Below are 20,903 nucleotides of genomic sequence, written 5' to 3' on the forward strand. Positions count from 1 at the left end.
ATGTATGTATCATGACAAGTTATATTGTTTTAGCAATTGTGGTTAAGATGTTAGTATAGCATATGACAAGAATTAGATTTATTTTGAACTGTACTTTAACCCCATCAGTGTATGGATACTAAATATTTTATAACTCTTCTAGATGCATCCATATTTAAGAATAGTTTTCCGTTCCAAGGTGTTATTAGTTGTCCTCCTTAGTACATAGATAACTATGCATGAATGTTTCTTATGCTCCATAAATAAAGAATTTTATGTTGACATATTCGTGGGGTGCGTGGACGACAGAGAGTGGCTTGCAATGAGACTTTAAAAATTAATTCACTTATAATCATCCCGAATATATGATTTGATGGGACTGAATTAGTATTCTTATTTTTCAAGATTTAGTGTTGATTACCGTAAATTCATAGAAAAGTATTAAGGGGGATTGAAACATGAGGCATTGCAATGTACTAATATTAGATTATTCAATTTGAAATAGCTTTAGTCATCCCTATCAAATGGTTTTACACATTAATGCACCCATGCAAACTATGTTGGTTTTGTTTTTCTGGTAATTAAATATGTTGCTTTTATGAATGATGTGTTTTTGCACTTCCTTTGTGAGATTGAAAGGAAGCATGCCAATTATGCATTCTATTTATTCCACTACCAATAACACATTACACATTTCTGTAAAAAGATTCTAAAGAGAGAAAGATGATCATATGATCTCCTATTAAATACTTGGGAATGTGACTACTTTTCATAATATGTTCATATAACATTAAATATTATAGGAGTCTGTTTAGTTTTTGATGAAACCGCATCAGGTTTGCCTTGAAATTTCATCTTGTGCCCCCCCCATTTATTTGAGTAACTACTTTTTTTATTCGACTCTTTTGATCTTGCATCTCATATGCATTGCGCATGCTTTATGCTAGTAGGCAATAAAATAGATTCAATTTTAATTAGAGAAATCTTTTTGTAATATGAATTTGCTATGAAACCTAGGATAATGGACTCATTAAGTTAATCCCTTTAGATTATTGTGTATCTGAATATTTTGATCTCACTGCCAATCCAATCACTCAGATCCAGTTGGGAGAGGCTGAGCACTTGCACTTGATGAACCCAGTTATTATTATTATTATTTGGGCTAAACCAGCATTTGACACAATTCTATAGGTTGAATGTGAGTCAAAGTTTTCTTATACTCACCGGCAATGACCCAAGCCTAGAGAGGTAAACTTGGGTTTGCGGGAGAAATAACGACGCAGGCGAGAAACCGGGGACAATTTAATAAACTCCGTTTTTTTTGACTTTTGCGTGGAGTTTGTGTTCCGTTGCAGCAGTCAACAGAAGGTTTCATCGGAATTTACCAAAAAAATAAAACGCCCCGTTTATATTTGTTGCTTTCTTCTGATTTGATAGGATGTACTCATGTTAGAGCTATATAAATTATCATTTTCATAAAAAAAAACTATTTTTTTAAAATTTACCATTTGATCCTTAGCTTAAGATGGGCGGATCCATGAAGCCATGCTCCCAGCTACATGGAACAAGGTTGCAAGGAAGAAATTATACTCTACACTAGATGTGCTATATTAGTAGTACATCACGCTAATTAGAAGTTTTTTTATATAATTATTTTTATTATTCAGCAGTGGTATGCTGCATAAACTGTACCCCTCACACCGTTTCGAATCATTTCTGTAGTGCACTGCTGATATGGTACATTTGCTGTAGAATATAATTTATCGTTGCAATTAATGGCCCCGCTAGTTGTTCTTGCAAGAGGTTGTAGTGGCAAAAACATAGATGAAGAAATATTAAGGTTACTCTCATTATATCAGAAAGATAAAATCTCTTAGGCAGGTCATCGGATCCAATGACGTGTCATTAGCAGTCGTGCATTGCTCAATGTATCTCTCATTTTTGGATAAAAAATTATAGAATTGCATGTTTCTTATAATTATTCAGTGGAGAAATGAATGCAGCAATGGGGCCTACAGAAATATATAACAACTAGCATAGAGATCCTTTCATATGGAGCCATTTGGTAATGTTAGTTTCCTACTATCATTACTTTTCTTGAGTTTACTTCTTAATTTTGTAAACTACATAAACAAGTTATATATAGCATTTCATTTCCCTAAGTTCTATAGCCTAGACTACATGTCTATCAAACCATGCACCCTAATAGTTTATGTTTACCGAGCCTTAGTCTCCTAACACTAAGTCCTCGTGTAATTATATAACTAGATGGCCGCCGGAGTACGTACTGTTTTTTCTCATGACGATGTTCCCGTGTCACATGCCCCCACCCCTATGCATGTTGTGTGCTACCGAACTCGAGGCATTCATTCATTTGCGATGTAGAAAACGCTTTAGATTCATTCTATTGCTAGTTGTACAAGTTGGCATTCTATAGATCTAATGATTCCACTTGAGAGAATATGAGGTTTTCTTATATATGGATTTCCTTCTACAATTTTAGGATTTTTATAAAAATTATCCTTTTATAAATTTCTTGATATTTTGTAAAAAAAATCTAAATTTTTTGATAATCTGACTAAGAAGATAAACTAATTTTATATGTGCAAGCAACTCCATTTATAAGTACAACTTCAACAACATGCAACGATGCAATGGAAGGCAAAGAATAGTATTAGGTCACATTGTGGTAGTTAACAATAATTAGTGGCATTTAATTTTCACTTGGCTTGTAGCTGGAGTTGATGTAAAAATACATCAATTAATGGCATTTAATTTGACTAGGCTTGTAGCTAGAGTTGATGTAGATCCATCACCATGCAACTGTGATTACTCAGCCTTTTAAGTCGGCAACAAACAAAAATGTCCTAATGTTTTTAAATATGCCAGCTCATTAACATAAACATTTGGAAGATGATGTCCACTTCCTTCAATTTCTTGGTTCAGGTAGGGAGGATATATAGATCAGTTATTTCCTCAAAATTTCATATTTCTTTTCACTATATTTGGACTCACTGATTAACATGTCATGAAGTTAATTAACCTTAAATTGATGAGGCAGATGCATCAAGAATGGTCCTTCTGAATACTTAACTATTGAAGAGAGTGGTGAGCAAGCAAAAAAAAAAAAAATCTAAATAATATAATATGGTGTAAATGTGTCCAGGCAATATATATTGAATCCGTATTACTATGAAAATTAGATGCTTCATTTGGAATACCAAGATATATTGATTTTTAATCTTATTATGTTTGTTTTCCTTCTTTCTTTATCTTATTACGCTATCAGATTGAACTCTAGAGAAAGTAATGAAACATGCTTCGTAATTGTTGCCTTTAACTAAAGAATTGTAGGATATTGTCTTGATTTTTTTTTCTTGGTACACAGATATTCTCTTGTTTTCACCTTACAGTTTTACATGCATGATAATGGAAACCTTGCTTGCACTGAAGAAAGTGGTGTGAAATCAAGTATCAATTTACACAAGAGCAAGGAGGCAAGGACACAACCCTCTAATGAATGGAGATGGAAAGGTTTTCATCTCTTGTGCCAGTTGCCAGCTACTTGGTCGTGTCCTTTGAGCCTTGGCACAGGGAAAAGTGGCTGGGTCCATTAACAGGCCCTTGGCTCTTGGTGGTACATCAGAGGATAAAACCATGGGGCAAATACCCCATACTCTTGTAATTTCTGGAAAGCTATCTATATGCTTCTAACCAAACACATATACGTTGGTTTTTTTTTGCCGTCGGAGCATGAAAAAAGAGAAGGGATATCAAATAAATGACAGAGAGTTAACATGAAAAAGCTTGGGAAATGAGACATTCTCTCTCTAGTATTGAAAGGGTGCACGAAGGGAGAGGCCAAGGTGATTGTGGGGGATAAATGGATGCCACATCTTGCTCTACGTAGAAGTTAATGTTAGGTCCTTTCTTAGCCACAAAAGAGGTCTTGGATGAAAGGGGACTTGACCTCTGCCATCTCACTTCAAAAGCATTGTAGTTGAAGTGAAGCTCGCGCTTCATATATACCTCTATGACTCCTTGTGGAAGAATTTAGCATGAACATGTGATAAGCTTGTCATGCGATCACGGCAGCATTCCCTGCCATTTAATTGTAATAATTTTTATAAATAAAGTTTTTCAAACTTAAACAATTCATAGCATATCCTAATTCATTAGTTCTTCCAACTAGTTAGCTATATCCCTTCTTTGTTCCTTCCTTTTCTATAGTGGGAAAATCCCACCGTTTTCTTCTAATAAATGCAAGAAAAGGGTCCAAAACAAGGAACACGATGCCTAGTCCTAGAGCTGCAGGCATGGCTCCTTATCTGTATCAGCTTGAACATACCACACTTGTTCTTGGTGATCGCCGAGAGTTATAACTCAACGAGGCTTGATGCAGACATTAGGAGAGGGATGATGCCTGAATGCTTAGCGTAGCAATTCTTCATCTTGAGACAGGATGCACATTTGGTTAGTTTAGATGGCTAGAATTTACAACTTTATATATTCAATTAAATATAAGCAAGTACTTCGCAAATATGTGGTGCCTGGTGGGACTCTCTGAAAACTCTCGGTGGTCGAATACATTGAAGCCTATTTACTTACTGATGTCTTGCATACTTTTGTATATGCTAAACCTGTACGAAGTAATTTACATGTATAGTGCTAAAGAGATCATGATGATGGTTGTCTGGAATGGTGACTCATCGGGGTGTCCCATGAGCAATTCTCTCACCATTGCAGTTGTGGCAAGGGCAGGCACAGAAGACCGCAAGGAACCTTCTAAAAGCTCCCTCCTTTGCTTTTGTCCCTTAATCAGCCCCAAGTTGTCCTCATCTTTCTATCATCTCAAGCAAATGCAAAGATAAATGCGAGCAAACCATAAAAAGTCCCACCAATCATTTGCTTGTTCATCACTGCCGCCATTTTATTTTCGCATGCACTAATTATGCTGTTCAACTTAAAAACATGTCTTCTTCCAAGTTTTGATAGACATCATCTAGCTATCTGACAATTTACATTGGGCTGATCGCATGTTATAACAAAATATTTTGTAATGGTTGGAACAACAAATACAACCATGCATGTTGTCGTCCAAATAATGTAAAAGCTTCTAATGCAGCTTATGCTTTCCATCCTGCTGGAATCTCTCACATTGGTTGTTATGCACATCCATGCATATAAGAATGCCTTGATATAACCAGTATTGTTTTGCTTGGCTAATAAACAAAATTGCATCTCCCTGTTCTTGTGTACATCAATTGGCTTCTTTGCTTGATGTGGAATTGCCAGCTAATTTTGCCAAGGACTAACATGGGGGAGCATTTGCTTTAGCACCATAGTTTCTTTAGTGCTTCTTTAAGGAACGAGACACATGCAACAAAGTAGAGCCAAACATCTCTTTATATGCTCTTCCACCTCAAGTCGTTCCTCTGGAACGTCTCTTTTATGGATTCTCTGCTGCATAGAAGCAAGAGAAAGGCTAAAGCTAATGTGCCCTGAAGGTAAAGGGCAAGGGAGAACATTCCATCTCCACACATTTGGAGGGGAAGGGGAGGAGCTTTTGCTTTTCTTTGCTTTGTCATCGTGTCCCTGCGTGGTTTTGTGTGTGTGGTTACCACTAAATCCCTCTCGAGGGGGCTTTAGCTGGGGCTTTGGCAGGGCAAGATTTGGCAGTCAAAAGGCAGGGGTCTGCACGCTGGAAATGATACGGTTGTGGTGCCATTATTAAACTTAGCAGGAGCTGCTTAGTTGAGATGTTCTGTCGTCTTGCCACGACTGCATGCTAGTGCATGCTCTCATGCCTTTCCCCCATGCAGTGACCATAATTATTATACTACACCTATGTGTGGTTCTCGACCATCATATGGACCCCAGAAAGACGAGAGAGAGAGAGAGAGAGAGAGAGAGAGAGACTGTTGAGTGATGGAATGGCTAACCAGCTTTCCAAGGAGGTGTTTGTGGGTCACTGCTTTCGTAGTTGATAAGTTGAAGCATTACGTAGCGACCGTCAATGGCGCTCGTTGTGTCTTCAAGTCTCCCCAGTAATCCGTTTCTTTTGTGGTTCTAATTGAATGGGAAATGGCCTGAACAATGACTATTTAATCCGTACGTTTCCATGCAAATAGTTACTGCCTGCCCATCCTTTGAGCTGATAAAAGAGCTCAGTGATACGTAAAAAAAAGTAAATGACATGCTGGTGGATCTTGGCTAGGGCTTGTACCTAGATGTTGCCAAACGAGAGAGGCTGAAGCTGTGCCTGCAGGCTGCTGATCCCAGTGTCCACAGTGAAAAAAAGAGAGGAAAGATCTGTGGTCCATCACCTACATAGTAACATGCATGATACTACTAAATCGATGATGCTTGCGACATAAGTCACCCTGTAGCATCATCGATTGTAATGGACCTAGTTGGTCCCACATTGTAAGAAAGCATCGAAAATTCTTAATGAATTGTTCGGACTCAGTTCAACTTTTCTTTCTTTGAAAACTATATTATATCGAACATTTTCTAATTAAGGCTAAGTAAATGTTCTTTTTGTTCAGGTCAAACCTCTTTCAAGCACAAGAACTGAGGCAGAGAGGCATGAATTGATGAGCTGATGCAAATAGATGTAAATTGATGGGCTAAGATTTTTGTGAAGAATGATGGTGATGATCTAGCTAGCACTCGTTTCATTGAGGATATGAAATAGGTATGGAGAATAGAAGCACCCTGAGGAAAACAAGAAGAGAAAGAAGAGGAGGAAACAGTGGGCTGATCATGACCAAGATAGTAACCTCGTTTCAAAAATAAAGTATAGACTATATATGGCTTATTACAAAATCGTAGTTATTATATCCAGTCAAGTTAATTGGTCCCAACTAAGTTGGATTGCTGCTCATAAATATGCTTTCCTCATAAACTAAAGAATTTTTACAATATTATCCAATTCTGTTTTTCAAAAAGCATTGACAAATCTCCACCAAATTAATCCTTAGTTTAATAATCCAATGCCGGAACTATATAAACCATAAGATTCTAAATTTTATGTGGGCATTTTTCCCAACTTGAAAGAAAGGTAGATATAATCATATAAAAAACCCTAAAATTTATCTCATGAAACAGGATATTTTAGCTGCAAGTTTCTAGATTATGGAAGTCTCTATGGTGTATTCCGAAAAATTAAAAATCTTTAGCTATCCAATTGTGGCACTGTTTAATTCACCCATCTAGAGCGGCACCCACTCACACCCACTCACTCGTATCCGGGAATCGCAACGTGAGGGGTCCACGGGTCGGTGAGTCCACGACTCGGTGCGCTTTAGAAACAAGCGTATCTAAAATCTTAATTATATTATATATTTCCTCTTTTTTCAAATACCGAATTCTTTTCTCAATCACCTTCGCTTGACAATTTCCACTCTCTCCCATACTTGATTCAGCTGACGGTCAAAAAAACTGGCACCACCACACGATGAAAAATGGACGGCTGTTGGTAAGGCCGCTTTCCTCCCTAATTGGAAGCAACTCCTCCCTCTTCCCGCAAAAACACATCCACCACCCCATTTCCCTCCAAAACTCCACCTTCCTTGCTTCAATTCTTCAGCACTACATCAATTCCAGCTCCCCCTCCCATGGCCAAACCATCCATGCTCAAATCCTCAAAGCCGGGCTCCGACCCAACACCAATGTATCCATCAAGCTCCTCATCCTCCACCTGAAATGTGGTTCGTTGGCCAACGCACGCAATATGTTCGATGGAATGCCCGGGCCAACTCTCTCGGCCTATAACTTCATCATCACTGGTTACTTCAAAAAAGGCCTTGCCAAGGAATCACTTGAGCTTGTTAGAAAGCTTGCCTTCTCTGGTGAAAAGCCAGATGGTTTCATCTTGTCGATGGTTCTGAAACTCTCCGCGACCTTGGTTTTGCTAAATCTTGCGAGGCAGGTTCATGCTCAGATTATCAAATTGATATGCCAGTCGGATGATGTCCTCATTGCGGCTCTGATCGATTCATATGTGAAGAATGGGAAGGTCGGTTATGCTAGGGGCGTTTTTGATGCATTGTCGGAAAGGAAGCTTGTGTGTTCCACTGCATTGATCGTTGGGTATATGGATGAAGGTTCTTTCAGAAAAGCAGAAGAGATTTTTGACAGCTTGAGGGAGAAGGATACTGTGGTGTTCAATGCTATGATTGAGGGGTACAGCAAAACATTGGATACTGCTGAAAATTCGCTTGAAGTTTATAAGACAATGCAACAATTGAGTTTTCAGCCAACGATTTCCACTCTTGTGAGCATAATTGGAGCTTGCTCTCTGTTGTCAGCATTGGAGTTTGGACGGCAGGTGCATTGCCAAGTCATCAAGATTGGTCTTTTTTCCCATGTAAAGTCTGGGAGTGCACTCATAGACATGTACTCTAAATGTGGTAGAGTTGAGGATGCAAGGGATGCCTTTGATCACATGCCTGAGAAGAATGTATTCTCTTGGACTTCAATGATTGATGGATATGGGAAGAATGGTATTCCATGCAAAGCTCTTGAACTTTTCTATGATATGAGGAGAACTTACAGTGTTAAACCCAATTATGCTACATTCTTGAGTGCTCTATCGGCTTGTGGGCATGCAGGGTTAGTATCAAGTGGCCAAGATATTTTTGAGAGCATGGAGAGGGACTATTCACTTAAGCCAAGGATGGAGCACTATGCTTGCATGGTAGATCTATTGGGGCGCAGTGGGAATCTGCGTGAAGCATACAACTTTATTAAAAGGATTCCTGAGAGGCCAAGTTCTGATGTGTGGGCAGCATTGCTTGGAGCATCTAGGCTTCATGGCAATTTGGACATGGCAGATATTGCAGCAAAAGAGGTGTTTGAGTTGAGCAAAGATTGGAGACCAGGAGCTTATGTTGCTCTCTCCAACACGTTTGCAGCTGCTGGGAAATGGGAGGGTGTGTGCCAAGTGAGGGAGTTGATGAAAGAGAGGGGGGTCTCTAAAGATACTGGTCGTAGTTGGGTTGGAACAGACAAAGGTCTGTGTGGCTTCCATGTTGGTGAACTAATATGATTTTGTATTGGAGGAAAAGAATTTGGCTTCAAATAATCTGTTGAGAGAATCTGTAAGCAAAGTAGAATGATTCTCAGTGTGGATACAAGAGAGTTGATTTTGTAATACTACATTGGGACAATGATTATATGACTTTGGCCTGTTAAAAAACTCGACTTTTCGTCAGCTGGTAGTTCTTTCATCTGGAATGGTTTCAATTCATTGTGTAAAAATTCTATACCACAATAATCGTGAGAAATGTGAACAATCAAGCACCGAACACAGTGAACTATTGTGGCAATGGATGACAGGAAAGGGTTCCAGGCCTTCAACCACATATTTTGTGGTTAGTATTCAAGGTCTTCCTTAAAATAGCTTATGTCTCTGCAAAAAGTTATAAAATCTTCTCAAAGGCTCTGAGATGATCCATTGCTGAAGTAGCTGCTCTTGTACTTGCCTATATCCTGCATTCCTCCTGAGCTGAGTAGTTGGAATTATGAGATGATATTATCTCCAGAACTCCTCATCATCTGACGGTCAAAGTATCAAGTCATCACAAGGTATGTTTGACCTTCAGTACCATGAAGATTAAGAGTACTCAAATCAATTACCTCATAAAAATCTCTAAGCCACACCTAGCTATTCAGTTTTTCCCCATCTCACCTCTTCATATTTCTTTTCCCAAGTGTTAGCATAAAATCTTGATTGATGACGCATGGTAAAAAGAAATGATCATGGTATGCATTATTCCTCTTCTTTTCTTGTTAGTGACTTCATCAATTTATTGTTACATAAAAGGATCTTGGTGTTTCATGTTGCCTTCTGGACATCTGAAAACTAATACTCTTGGTTGGTGCCTGATCTTTTTGTATTTCTCATTCCTCTTCTTCCTTGGTTAATGGTATTTGTAGATTGAACAATATTGGGTGGCCATTTGAGTTAAGCTGCTGTTACTGTGCTTGATTTATTCTCCATCTTCTAGACTAAAACTGATGAAAATAAAAAATGCACTAACCTTTAAGTTACCACTAAATGTAGAAAATAAGTGTATTTGAGGCAATTTGTTACATTCTATCAGTTTTTTTAATCACAACTAAGAAAGGAGTGCCCATTATTGAGGGGAATGCACTCCTAAACAAGAAGGCAGAGGCTTGCTAGAACAGTACCCTGATTCATTATATGCAGATATTAGAATCTGCGAGGTTAAGGAAAATTATAGTTACTGAATTGTGGAGTTCACCTGATGTAGCTTCCTATACTGTACTTTGCATTTCTTAATGAGTTTATTTTTTATTTTGGGAATATATCTTGTTCAATTTATTAAGATAGGCTCTAGAAAATTTTAGATAGCTTTGACTGTAGTTTCACTTCTGGATTTTGAAATCATGGTCTAGAAATCTGTAGCTTTGGAATAAGCTGCTGGGTAGTGTGAACCTGAAGGGCTTATGATATGTTTTTTTCTGTAGGTGAGACCACAGAGGAAGAGATGATAAATTGCCGAAAGTAGTTCAGTTCATACAACATTGCAAGGCAACGAAAGACACTTGATCAATGTATGAACTGCTGTTGCCTATACATCTATGATAATGATGAAGATGTGAACTGCTGTTGTATCATTCAATTTATCCGATGATTTTAGTCTATTGTCAAATTGTAATGTGATGCTTAATAAATAAGTGTTTTTTTTTTTTTGGCTTATGTTTTATGCCATCATGGTTTTGCATTAATTTGTACGCTTTAAGATGGATACAATCTCGATTTTGCAAATTGTGGAAATGTATAGTGAATTGCAAGATTTGTTCCAGTTAAGGGGTTCTTAAACAAATTGCTATCAGGATCAAAATCCTTATCTTATCGAGATTGAATACATGGCTAAAAGAGGATTAAAATTTGTGCCGGAAGCTTTGAAAGAGAGAATCCAATGCAAATCATAGGGAACGAAGAAGGTTATGATTATGGCTATGATTAGTGATGTACATTTGGTTTTATTTGTTTGTTGTCTAATATGTGTCTATTTATCCCATATTAATGAAAATTCTCTCTCAAGGTCATTAGCATGTACTTGGAATTCTGGGATAAATTACAGAAGAAGGTAAGTTATGTTATAACAAAACTAAATTTAGCATTGATTTTTTGTAATTTTCATCATATAGCCCCTTCAAGGAAATAGTGAATTAATTATTCATTTGCTGGAGTAAATCATGGTGCTTTACAAATTTATTCAATAAGAACTAATTCATTTCGGCCGAAAGCACTACCAAATTATGTGTTTTACCATGTCTTAGGAGTATCTGGGTAAAAAAAGTAACTTTCCGACAAAGCTCAAAACAGCTTTTTCGGAAAGCTCTAAAATGGAGCTTCTCTCAAAAAGTTGTTTTCAGCTTTCTGAAAAATTTAAAACAGCTTTCTGAATTTTTTACCAAATACTCTTTTTCATCTAAAAGTGCTTTTGGAAGGCCAGAAAGTACTTTTGGACTCTCAAAAAGCTCCTCCAAATGGGCCTTAGTATCACTCTTATAGTCTTGCTCTCCTTCCCTTCCCATAAGATTTTCCATTGTTTCAAGCTGTTTCTCAATGTTCAGTATGAACTGCAGTCCACTCAAAACAGTGACTGAGCCCACAGGTATGACATGTGATTTTTATATACATTCCATACCAGCCACCTCAATACATAATGACAATGCTCAAATATCTTACTGTTCTTTATTTTCTTCCTTAGCTGAAGACTTTGCATGATTCTAACAATAACTAATTAATCAATAATTATTCAACTATGCACAAAATCTATGACATCCTCCTGGATTATTCATGGCTGTTTAAGTAATGCATGCAAATTATAGTTTACTAATGATATATGTCGCAGGTGATAGATGTTGATTCTGTTGAATTTCTAAGCTATCTTTTTGGCTTTCCCAATCCATGTCCCATGGTTTTTTTTTTTTTTTTGGCATGAAAAAGATTTAAATTTATTGGTATCTAGACAAATTTGATATAAATATGAGACTCACACAGGACCATTCTTTATGTGAGGGGTGGGGATTTGGACACAATCCCAAACATGTGGCCACGGCAAGACCAACCGTTTCCTATCGATCAACACGCGATCCTATCATCTCACTCATCTCTCATTTCTCCCATAGATAAAAAGAAATCTAAAGAAGCTCATCTCCAAACTTGCGGAGAGGAAGCTCCATCCATTCCCATGGCTTGCACCACTCTCTCAGCTGCTGCCGCCCCTTCTCAGGTAACAACCCGATCCCTCCAAAGAATAAGAAAACCTAACCCAGTTCTTGGACGGAATTCTATGCTCTGCTTCACCATGCCCATTTATTTCTAAAACTTCTTCTGTCCTTCTTTCAGTTTAGCTGTTCTGTTCTTCGAAAAATTGAATCTTTGAACCATCGTCCAGTTCTTTATGGAGACGAAGACAGTATCAAAGATCCACTTTACGACATTATATGCTCGAACAGTTATATATTCTTCTTCGTTTTCCTTTGTAGCAGCTTTGCTCTGGGAAAAATGGGGCCTTTTCACCATCCCAAGCTCTTCTATGCAAGCCTGAGAAAGGGCTGTGCTTGGGGAGGGGGAGGATTGGGAGGATCACTTGCCAGGCGACGAGCATTTCTGCAGACAGAGTGCCAGACATGGGCAAGAGGCAGCTGATGAACCTTCTTTTGCTGGGAACCTTGTCGCTGCCCACTGTGGCGATGTTGGTCCCCTATGGCTCCTTCTTTGTTCCCCCTGGGTGAGAGCCTCATGTTCTGCTCCACTTATTATCTGCAATTATAATGGCATAAAATATATCTGGCTCTTCCTCAATTTGCATTTATATGTCCTGCTAAATGTTTCTCCTTTTACTGTGCCACCAGAAGTTCAAATTTATCATGAGTTACATTTCCAACTATAGTTATTTGTATTTATATATCAAATTTGAATGGAATGGCCATTGTATTGGCCGCTAAATCTTCATTTTCTACATTTTTGTGCTTTTGTTCTTGGCTCACTGATTGTAATTACATAATTTGAATACACTTATGGATTATGACATTTTCTACAGTTCGGGAGGAGAAGGTGGGGGAGTCGTTGCAAAAGATGCTCTTGGAAATGATGTTATTGCAGCTGAATGGCTTAAAATTCATGGTCCTGGTGATAGAACACTTACCCAAGGGTTAAAGGTAGGGTTTTTTTTTCCCATCAATTTCATGTGAGAAGGATTTTCTGATGCTATAAGCCATTCATGAAATGAATGTTGGTTTTATATTTCATCATTATGGTGCTAAGTGTTGTTTATATACTTCTAATATATCATCTCTTGCACTTTACCCAGAAATACCGCAAACTTCTATCCTGCTTTTCATTTAACACAGAAAGTGTTGACCTGCTTTTGATTTGAATCAGTTAGGAAAGTTGATATCGCTTGAGATATTGAAGAACAAATAAGTAGAAAGACATCTCCCTGTACAGACTATGCTTGCTGGAATGATTCGATCTTTTTTTCTTTTCTAGAATTAGCTATAGAGATTTAATTTCATGACCACAACCCCATGTCACCGTAGTCCTTTTCATAACCACCGTTATAGATTAGATTTCAGAATCTAGTATTCTTCCTTAATTTCCCGCATTGTCTTCCTTAGCTGATGAGGATTGTAGCATTCACACGAATTTCATAGTTGGTCTTTCGCATATCATTTACTCCGTAAAATATATTGAAAATTTTTTATGTTAAATTGTTGGATACCTCTACAGTCTGAAGGTAAAGAAACTTTGACCCTGCCAAGATATTCACTTTCAATGAGAGTTTCAAATATACCAGTTGACTCATCTTCAATTCTGCAGGGTGATCCTACTTATCTTGTCGTGGAGAATGACAAAACTCTTGCAACCTATGGCCTAAATGCTGTCTGCACCCACCTTGGTTGTGTTGTTCCATGGAATGCAGCTGAGAACAAGTTTATTTGCCCTTGCCATGGATCCCAGTACAACAACCAAGGCAAAGTTGTAAGAGGGCCTGCACCATTGGTAAGGCCATCTGTTTCTTCAGTTTATCGACAATCCTGTTATTTGTTTATGATTTCTCAGTTTTTCAGGTCATCACGTAGTTTATATCATGCAACTTAGTGCATAATTCATTTGATAATAAACAATCAAAGGTACCTTAACAAAGACTCAGTATTTCAAGGAATAACAATATTTGACTGATCAAATCTGCATTCACAAATCTTTTTTGAGAATGTGCATTTGAAAGTATCAAATTTCTGTAAAATATATTTTATAAGTTACAACCCAATGGATTTCCTCACAACATGTGTACTAAATTATATGGAACTTACAAATTTTAACCTCTAAACTTCTATTGAAAAGTGAGGTCTATAATTTTGCCTTGATAAGATATAGTTTCAATTATGATTCAGTTTCAACCTTTTATTGGTAAGAAGCCCGTACTTATGTTCTGAAAAATAAGTAGTCAATCATTTTTGGTCATCTCAATCTTATAATTGATAGCTTCCTAACTCTTTTGACATAGGATATGCTTCTGAAAGCCATTAAAATTGAGCTCGAGAACCATTAAAATTCTGAAAATTGAGCTTGTTTGCTACATTGCCGTCATTTTTTCATCTCTAGTCTTTCGCCTTTCCTTTATTAAGATGCATTTGATAATCTATTTTGCCATGTACTGAGTTTGATTTTGCTTGAAACAGTCCCTGGCTTTGGTTCATGTGGACATTGATGACGGAAAAGTTTTATTTGTACCATGGGTTGAAACTGATTTCAGAACAGGGGAAGATCCATGGTGGGCTTAAACTCTCTACAAAACCTCTACATTTTCATTTGGAGAGCAGTTTGTTGTATCTACTTTCAGAAAAAGAGACAGATTGTTGTATCAGCTTGTCTTCTAAAAAACTCACTCGTATTTTTCTCACCAAGTTATATAGCCTTGTACTAAGGAAGAAATATCTGAACATCTTGAGTAATATGAGACCTCAAATTGAGATAGGTCATGATTATCCTATATCATTGGTTTATTCTATTTAATGTGTCTCTCAATACTTTCTTGTTTTAGCTTACAAGTGGTCAGGATTGCAGTGCTGTAAATATAATGGCACTTTCCGCTTGGAAACTAGTGTTTGCCTTTTTCTTTTCGAGAGAATTCCAAGTGTACTTTTTAAAACAATTAAAGTCTTCCTTATTTTTACTTTCATTTGAATGTAAAGTCATTCTGAGATATCATTAAAATCCATGTTCATTTTCCTTGAAGGGATAATCACACTTTATGTGATTTATGTATTTGAATGACATCGGTTCATGTCATTGAAGCTGTTTACTTGGTACAGTTGCAAGCAGAGTTAAGACTCTGATTTTTGGAAAACATTTTTTAGAAAAAAGAAAAGGGGGATGGGGAATAGTTATTATAAGCTGGCATGATATATTTGTGGGTATAAACTCTTCAATTAGGAGTGTGGTTTATGTCACTACATGGTGGAAAGAAAGAGTTTCTGCTACAGCTTGATGAGTTTACTATGCACATTCAGATGATGAATCAAATGTGTGCGCCATATGCCATGAACCCTGCATACTCTGCAGGAAGCTCAAGTGTACTATGAACAATATCAAGATGCAGCTGACTTGAATATGGCCTTATTTATTCCTCCCTCCATTTCTATTATGGACAAAACACCCCAATGGGCAATTAGTTTTTCTGAATTTTTGTTATATTCGAATAAGATAGAAAGTAATCGAGCGTGCTAGTTACTTGATTGTGATTCTCTTTCATTCTAGTTGTTTCCTTCTCTTTATTTACATTTTTTTATCATGACTAAAATTCTTTAAATCTAGGAAAAAGAAATTTCATGGAGATAACCTTACAACAATCTCTTGGCACATATCTTAAGGAAACATTTTTGTATCCATGAAAATAAATCGATGCATGTAAGGAGTATTGGATATGTATGAAAAGAAATCGATGCATGTAAAGAGTAGTGGATATGTATGAAAGGAAATCAATGCATGTAAAGAGCAATGCGTATGCATGAAAAGGAAACCGATTCAAGTAAAGAGCAAGGCATATGCATGAAAGGAAATTGACACGTATAATAAGAAGTGGATATGCATGAAAGGAAATTGACACGTGCGAAGTGTAGGGGACTTGCTTGAAGGGAAATCAATAGGTGTAAAGAGTAGTGGATATGCATGAAAGGAAATTGACGCATGTAAAGAATAGTTGATATGTATTAAAGAAAATCGACGCATGTAAAAGATTGCGTATATGTACAAAAAAATTTTGATACGTGCAAAGAATAGAGTATGCATGAAACAAAATTGATGCATGTAAAGAATAATGAATATACATTAGAGGCAATTGACGCGTGTAAAGACCAATGACTTGCTTTATTCTGCCAACTTTTTATAAATACGAAATGTGTTTTCAAGAGAACATGGAAAGGTAAAAATGAAAAAGAAGAGAATGAAAGCAGCTCCATCAATCTAGAGATAAAAGGATGGTTCATCAAACTTTTAGGTCTTGCATCTCACTGATTAGATTTATTACTTTATTTTTTAATTTTATAATTTTCTCATATTCTATTATATTTTGAATGTCTTCATCTTGCCTATTCTTTTCAAATATTTCTTCATAACTATTTTCTATGTATGGTTGTGCTCTCTTTGACAAGAATATCTATCATAAATTTATTTTTTTATGCTTCTTCTGATGCATAGTAGTTCATCGTAAGAGGAAGCTGAAAAATTGCTTGGGATGTTATTGTGTGCGTCATTTTCTTTACATACGCAGTCACGATTGTCTGAAAATTATGCCAAATCTCGCCAGGAGGATAAGAAAATAGTTATTTTCGATAAAGCCCCCAATTAAAATACATCAGAGCATTGTGATGAACTTTGAAGTTTCTTGTGGATAAAAAAATAATCTTAAAAGATGTTAGTACTAAAATAGATGTTTGTTTTTTCCCACAAAAACATCATGAATATATATTATTTCACTTGATTCTTGTGCACGCATGTGACCGACATCTATGAAATTTTTTCCTTATATAATTCAAACTAATATGATATTTTGGGAGCTTAATTTTTTCAAAAGCAAATAACTGAGATTTCTTTTTTCTTTTCAGAGAAAGATCCAATAGAAATAAGAAGACATGCAGCACGAGGACTTCTCAGAGAGTCACCCATTATAATACTACTCTGTGCTCAAGCAGGCCCAAACATAGAGTTCTAACAGGATCAAATGTTCTAATTTTGGTAAAATCACAGCCTCCCAATTTTATAACTCTTCCATATCTTTTAATTTATTGAGTTATTGTTCAATTTTTGGAAAAGAAATGTTTGCCATTGTGCCATGATGCTTTTTGTTTTGTTTGTTGTTTGCTTTTTATATGAAAGGGAAAAGGCAAAGAATTACGTGGAGGAGGTCCCGGCGCTGGCAATGAGATTGGCCGGAGCAATCACACAAGGGCCGGCGCCGGGGACTGGGGGCTACGCGGAGACGGCATTGGGGGAAGTGTCAGATATCTTCGCTTGCATACTGTAGTTATGGAGAACGCTTTTCTATACTGCAGAACTGGCGGACCAAAACACCTCAACAAAATTGCTCCTCTAGAAGAGTGCGTAAAGGAATTAATACTGATAGGGAGGGAACAAACTCCACTGGAGTTATCTTCTTCTACACTGCTGCTGTTCCCTCAAATTGGGCATCGCCATCGTCAATACTCTTGTCCATATGTTCAACAAAGTGATTACACTACTGCCAAATCTTTCACTCAAAAAAATAAAAAAAAGTTCTCATGATCATTTAATACAAGAATTGTATTATAAAATTTGAAGAGTTGCATTACAAAACATCATCAGCTTGTTCTTTCTCCTTTTGTGGAACAAATTGGCTGGCTCAACTAAAGAACAGGGAGAAAAAAAAAAGAAACCTGAAGCACTGCACACAGCATCGAGATGCTAAGAGCGGAGGGAGATCATGGGGTCAACAAGATTCTTACCACACATGGTAGAGATATGGTGTATGGTATAAAGTACTTATTCACTTCTGACTGGTCATACAAGAAGATATAGCTTTTTTGATCGGAAAGATAATAATATTTAGTTCTTTTTCAAACAACTAATTGTGTCAATCTACGTAGCACAAAAAAAGATAATATTTACTTCTTTTTCAAACATTTAAATTTCACTTGGGATGATATATGTTTACTTCAACCATCTGAAATTTTCTCTATGCATTGTATTTTCTCGTTTCTCTTTTTTAATTACATAACTTATTGTATTTTATACATTATTTATTTTTTCTATATAGACACATGGGTCAATATGTTGGAGCTACTAAACGAAGTCGAAAATATTAAATATTATTTGAGCATAACTCTATTTTTTATAATTCCTTTTCTTCCTATCGTTCAAACAAATAAGAAAATTGGTATCCTTATATTCTTCCTATTTTAAACATATTCTTCTTTACAAACAAAATCAACTGTATACATAAAAATGATATTTAAGGATATTTGATAACCATGTGCTAGTACAACATTCGTCATTCACAAAAAAGAAATGGCTCATGCCAAGAATCATGACTGGTAGTATCTAAATATATATCTGGCATCTTCTTTGAAAACAAAGAAAATTAAAAGTTTAATTATTAAGAAAAGAACTTTTAGGAATGCAACAATGATTTTCCCGTGCATGGTACATAGAAGGAAACTATTGAACGGAAGAAGTCCTAATTGGCATTATTTAAATTTAGTTTTAGTGCTTTCTTTGACAAGTAAATAAAATATTTTAATTAATAAGAAAAGAAATATGTGGGAATGCTGCACTGGTTTGCCAACACATAGAATGAGAAAAGCCATATTTCAATATGCATGAAAGGAAAACGTCATGGCCTAATTTAAGTTCATTTCTAGCATATTCTTTGAAAAAAGAAAGTAAAATATTTTAATTCATAAAAAAAAATAAGGAATCCGACAGCGATTTGTCGGTGCACAGAACAAGAGAGTTGCATTCCACCGCGCATCAAAGGGGTCTACCATCGTGTCCCCTGATCGCTCATCCACATCTCTTCAACCCATTAGAGAGAGAAGATAAAGAAGTAGAAAGAGGAAAGAGAGAAGAAAAAGAAGAGAAGGTCTTCCCTTTTCAAATTGGGGAGACATATCTCTCCCCCTCCCTCCCAACCGAAACTAGAAGAGCCAATAGACGGTGGCCCACAGTAGTCCCGAGCATGAGCCATTGCCGACGATGGTCGGCAACCCAAGGAAAAGAGAAGGAAACAGGGATGGCCATGTTTCATGCTTTTTTGGCTCCTCTCTGGCCCAAAACAAGTGGCGACCCCGACCATCAACCTAAGATTCTAAGAGGAAGAAGAAGTTTGATCCCTTACCTCAGTCTGGCGAAGTTTCAGTGACCCTTCTCAGCGAAAATTGAAGGAGAAACCTAGTGAAAAGGCTAAGGAATCGAAGGTGATTCTTGCGATTTCTGGTGGAGTTTGTAGGAGGGAATGAGTGCTCTTTGTAGATGAATCCCATGGTCTTGTCGGTCTTTGAATTGCCATGAAACATTGGGTTTCTAGTGCAATTGAGGAGGAAGAAAACTTCCAGCCGGAGTCTTCCTTCTCGCCCCCTCATGTGCATGGCACGTTTGGAGCCCAAGAGCCCTAGCCTTTTCAAGCCCACTAGCCTAAAGAGCTAGGTTATTACATTCCTGAGATTACAAAAAGTTGAAGGCGCTTGACTTTTATCTCTTCCTTGAGTTCTCAAAGGGCCTCTCTTTCCGAATGATTGCTTTATTGTATTTTTACATAAAAAATGGTTTCAGTGTCGTAAGACCTAATCCTTCATGTCCACAATCCATACTGGATACTTCCTCATAAAGACCCAACAACTTATACTCTACTCATAGAATGCGGAACCGTCCTGAACCGGACGGTTCCGGCTTTAAAAACGGCTCTTTAGAAATAGAGGACCCCGCTGCGGTCACGACCTCCCCCCTCCCCCGGGGCCGCACCTTCTCCCTCCCTCCCCCGCTCGCTCTTTCTTTCTCTTCTCCTTCTCCGGCTTCAGCAGGTTTTCTCCCTGGGTATGGGCCTGACATGGCCAGTACCAACTTGTTCTGCCAAAAAATCAGTAAGGTGCCCGGTACCGGTTCCTCCGACCCTTACTCTACTATATGACTTGGGTCCAGAACATATTTTCTCAGCATCAATATATGGAATACACCACACACCCTCGGTAAAATTGATGGTAATGCTAATCGATATGCCACCCCTCCGACCCTGTCCAAGGCCTCAAATGGCCAACATATCTAGGTCTCAATTTACTGCGAACCCCAAATCTTATTACACCTTTAGTGGACGATAATTTGAAGAAAACATGCTCACCAACTTAAAATTCCAGCTCTCTCTCTTTCTATTATCCTCATAACTTTTTTGTCAGCTCTGAGCTATGCGAAGTTGTTCTCTTATTACTTGTACTTTATCTACAGTTTGCTGCACTAACTCTATACCAAAAACTTTTATCTCGCCTACATCATCCAACAAATAGGAGAGCAGCATTTCCTACCATATAATGCCTCAAAAGAGGCCATTTCAATGCTTGCTTATTATTGTAGGACATAGGCCCTTAGCATATCTTCTAAGATTTAAATCATCCACTCCAACTGTCCAATTTGCAGATGAAAAGCTGTACTAAAGTTCAATTTGGTACCAAGAATTTTATGAAGGCCCTTCCAAAATTGTGACACAAATCTATCGTCTCTATCTAACACGATGGTTACTGGGACCGCATATAGCCTCACAATTTGTATTATAAACAAACCTGTCAATTTCTCCAAAAAGAAATCAACCCCGAATGGTAAAAAGTGTGTTGACTTGGTCAACCAATCAATA

At 37.3% G+C, this 20,903-nt stretch overlaps 2 protein-coding genes and 1 long non-coding RNA gene across 4 annotated transcripts; all 3 read left to right on the top strand.

Annotated features, from left to right (window-relative positions):
- The first annotated feature begins 7,271 nt into the window (after window positions 1-7,271).
- LOC103723658 (Tetratricopeptide repeat (TPR)-like superfamily protein) lies at window positions 7,272-10,708 on the top strand. Its single transcript, XM_088701379.2, has 2 exons — window positions 7,272-9,570; window positions 10,477-10,708. The coding sequence occupies exon 1, from the start codon at window positions 7,439-7,441 to the stop codon at window positions 9,029-9,031; it is 1,593 nt and encodes a 530-aa protein (XP_088557505.2). The 5' UTR covers window positions 7,272-7,438; the 3' UTR covers window positions 9,032-9,570; window positions 10,477-10,708.
- Window positions 10,709-12,092: 1,384 nt separating this feature from the next.
- On the top strand, window positions 12,093-15,020 carry PETC (photosynthetic electron transfer C). 2 transcript variants are annotated; one of them, XM_008814635.6, is made up of 5 exons: window positions 12,093-12,254; window positions 12,511-12,755; window positions 13,068-13,185; window positions 13,847-14,029; window positions 14,710-15,020. In XM_008814635.6, exons 1-5 carry the CDS (start codon window positions 12,213-12,215, stop codon window positions 14,809-14,811), a joined length of 690 nt encoding a protein of 229 aa, XP_008812857.2. In that variant the 5' UTR covers window positions 12,093-12,212; the 3' UTR covers window positions 14,812-15,020. The 2 variants fall into 2 exon arrangements, with proteins under 2 accessions (XP_008812857.2, XP_008812856.3); XM_008814634.6 differs by having other exon boundaries at window positions 12,096-12,254; window positions 12,514-12,755.
- Window positions 15,021-16,536: 1,516 nt separating this feature from the next.
- On the top strand, window positions 16,537-19,762 carry LOC149768671 (uncharacterized). Its single transcript, XR_016395636.1, has 2 exons — window positions 16,537-17,263; window positions 17,405-19,762. It is a non-coding gene; the product is annotated as an uncharacterized LOC149768671 (long non-coding RNA).
- The last annotated feature ends 1,141 nt before the right edge of the window (window positions 19,763-20,903 follow it).

The sequence above is a fragment of the Phoenix dactylifera genome, chromosome 1, assembly GCF_051530095.1.
Source record: "Phoenix dactylifera cultivar Ajwa chromosome 1, Ajwa_hap1_PhDact_Kaust_v1.1, whole genome shotgun sequence".
Classification (NCBI taxonomy): Eukaryota; Viridiplantae; Streptophyta; class Magnoliopsida; order Arecales; family Arecaceae; genus Phoenix; species Phoenix dactylifera.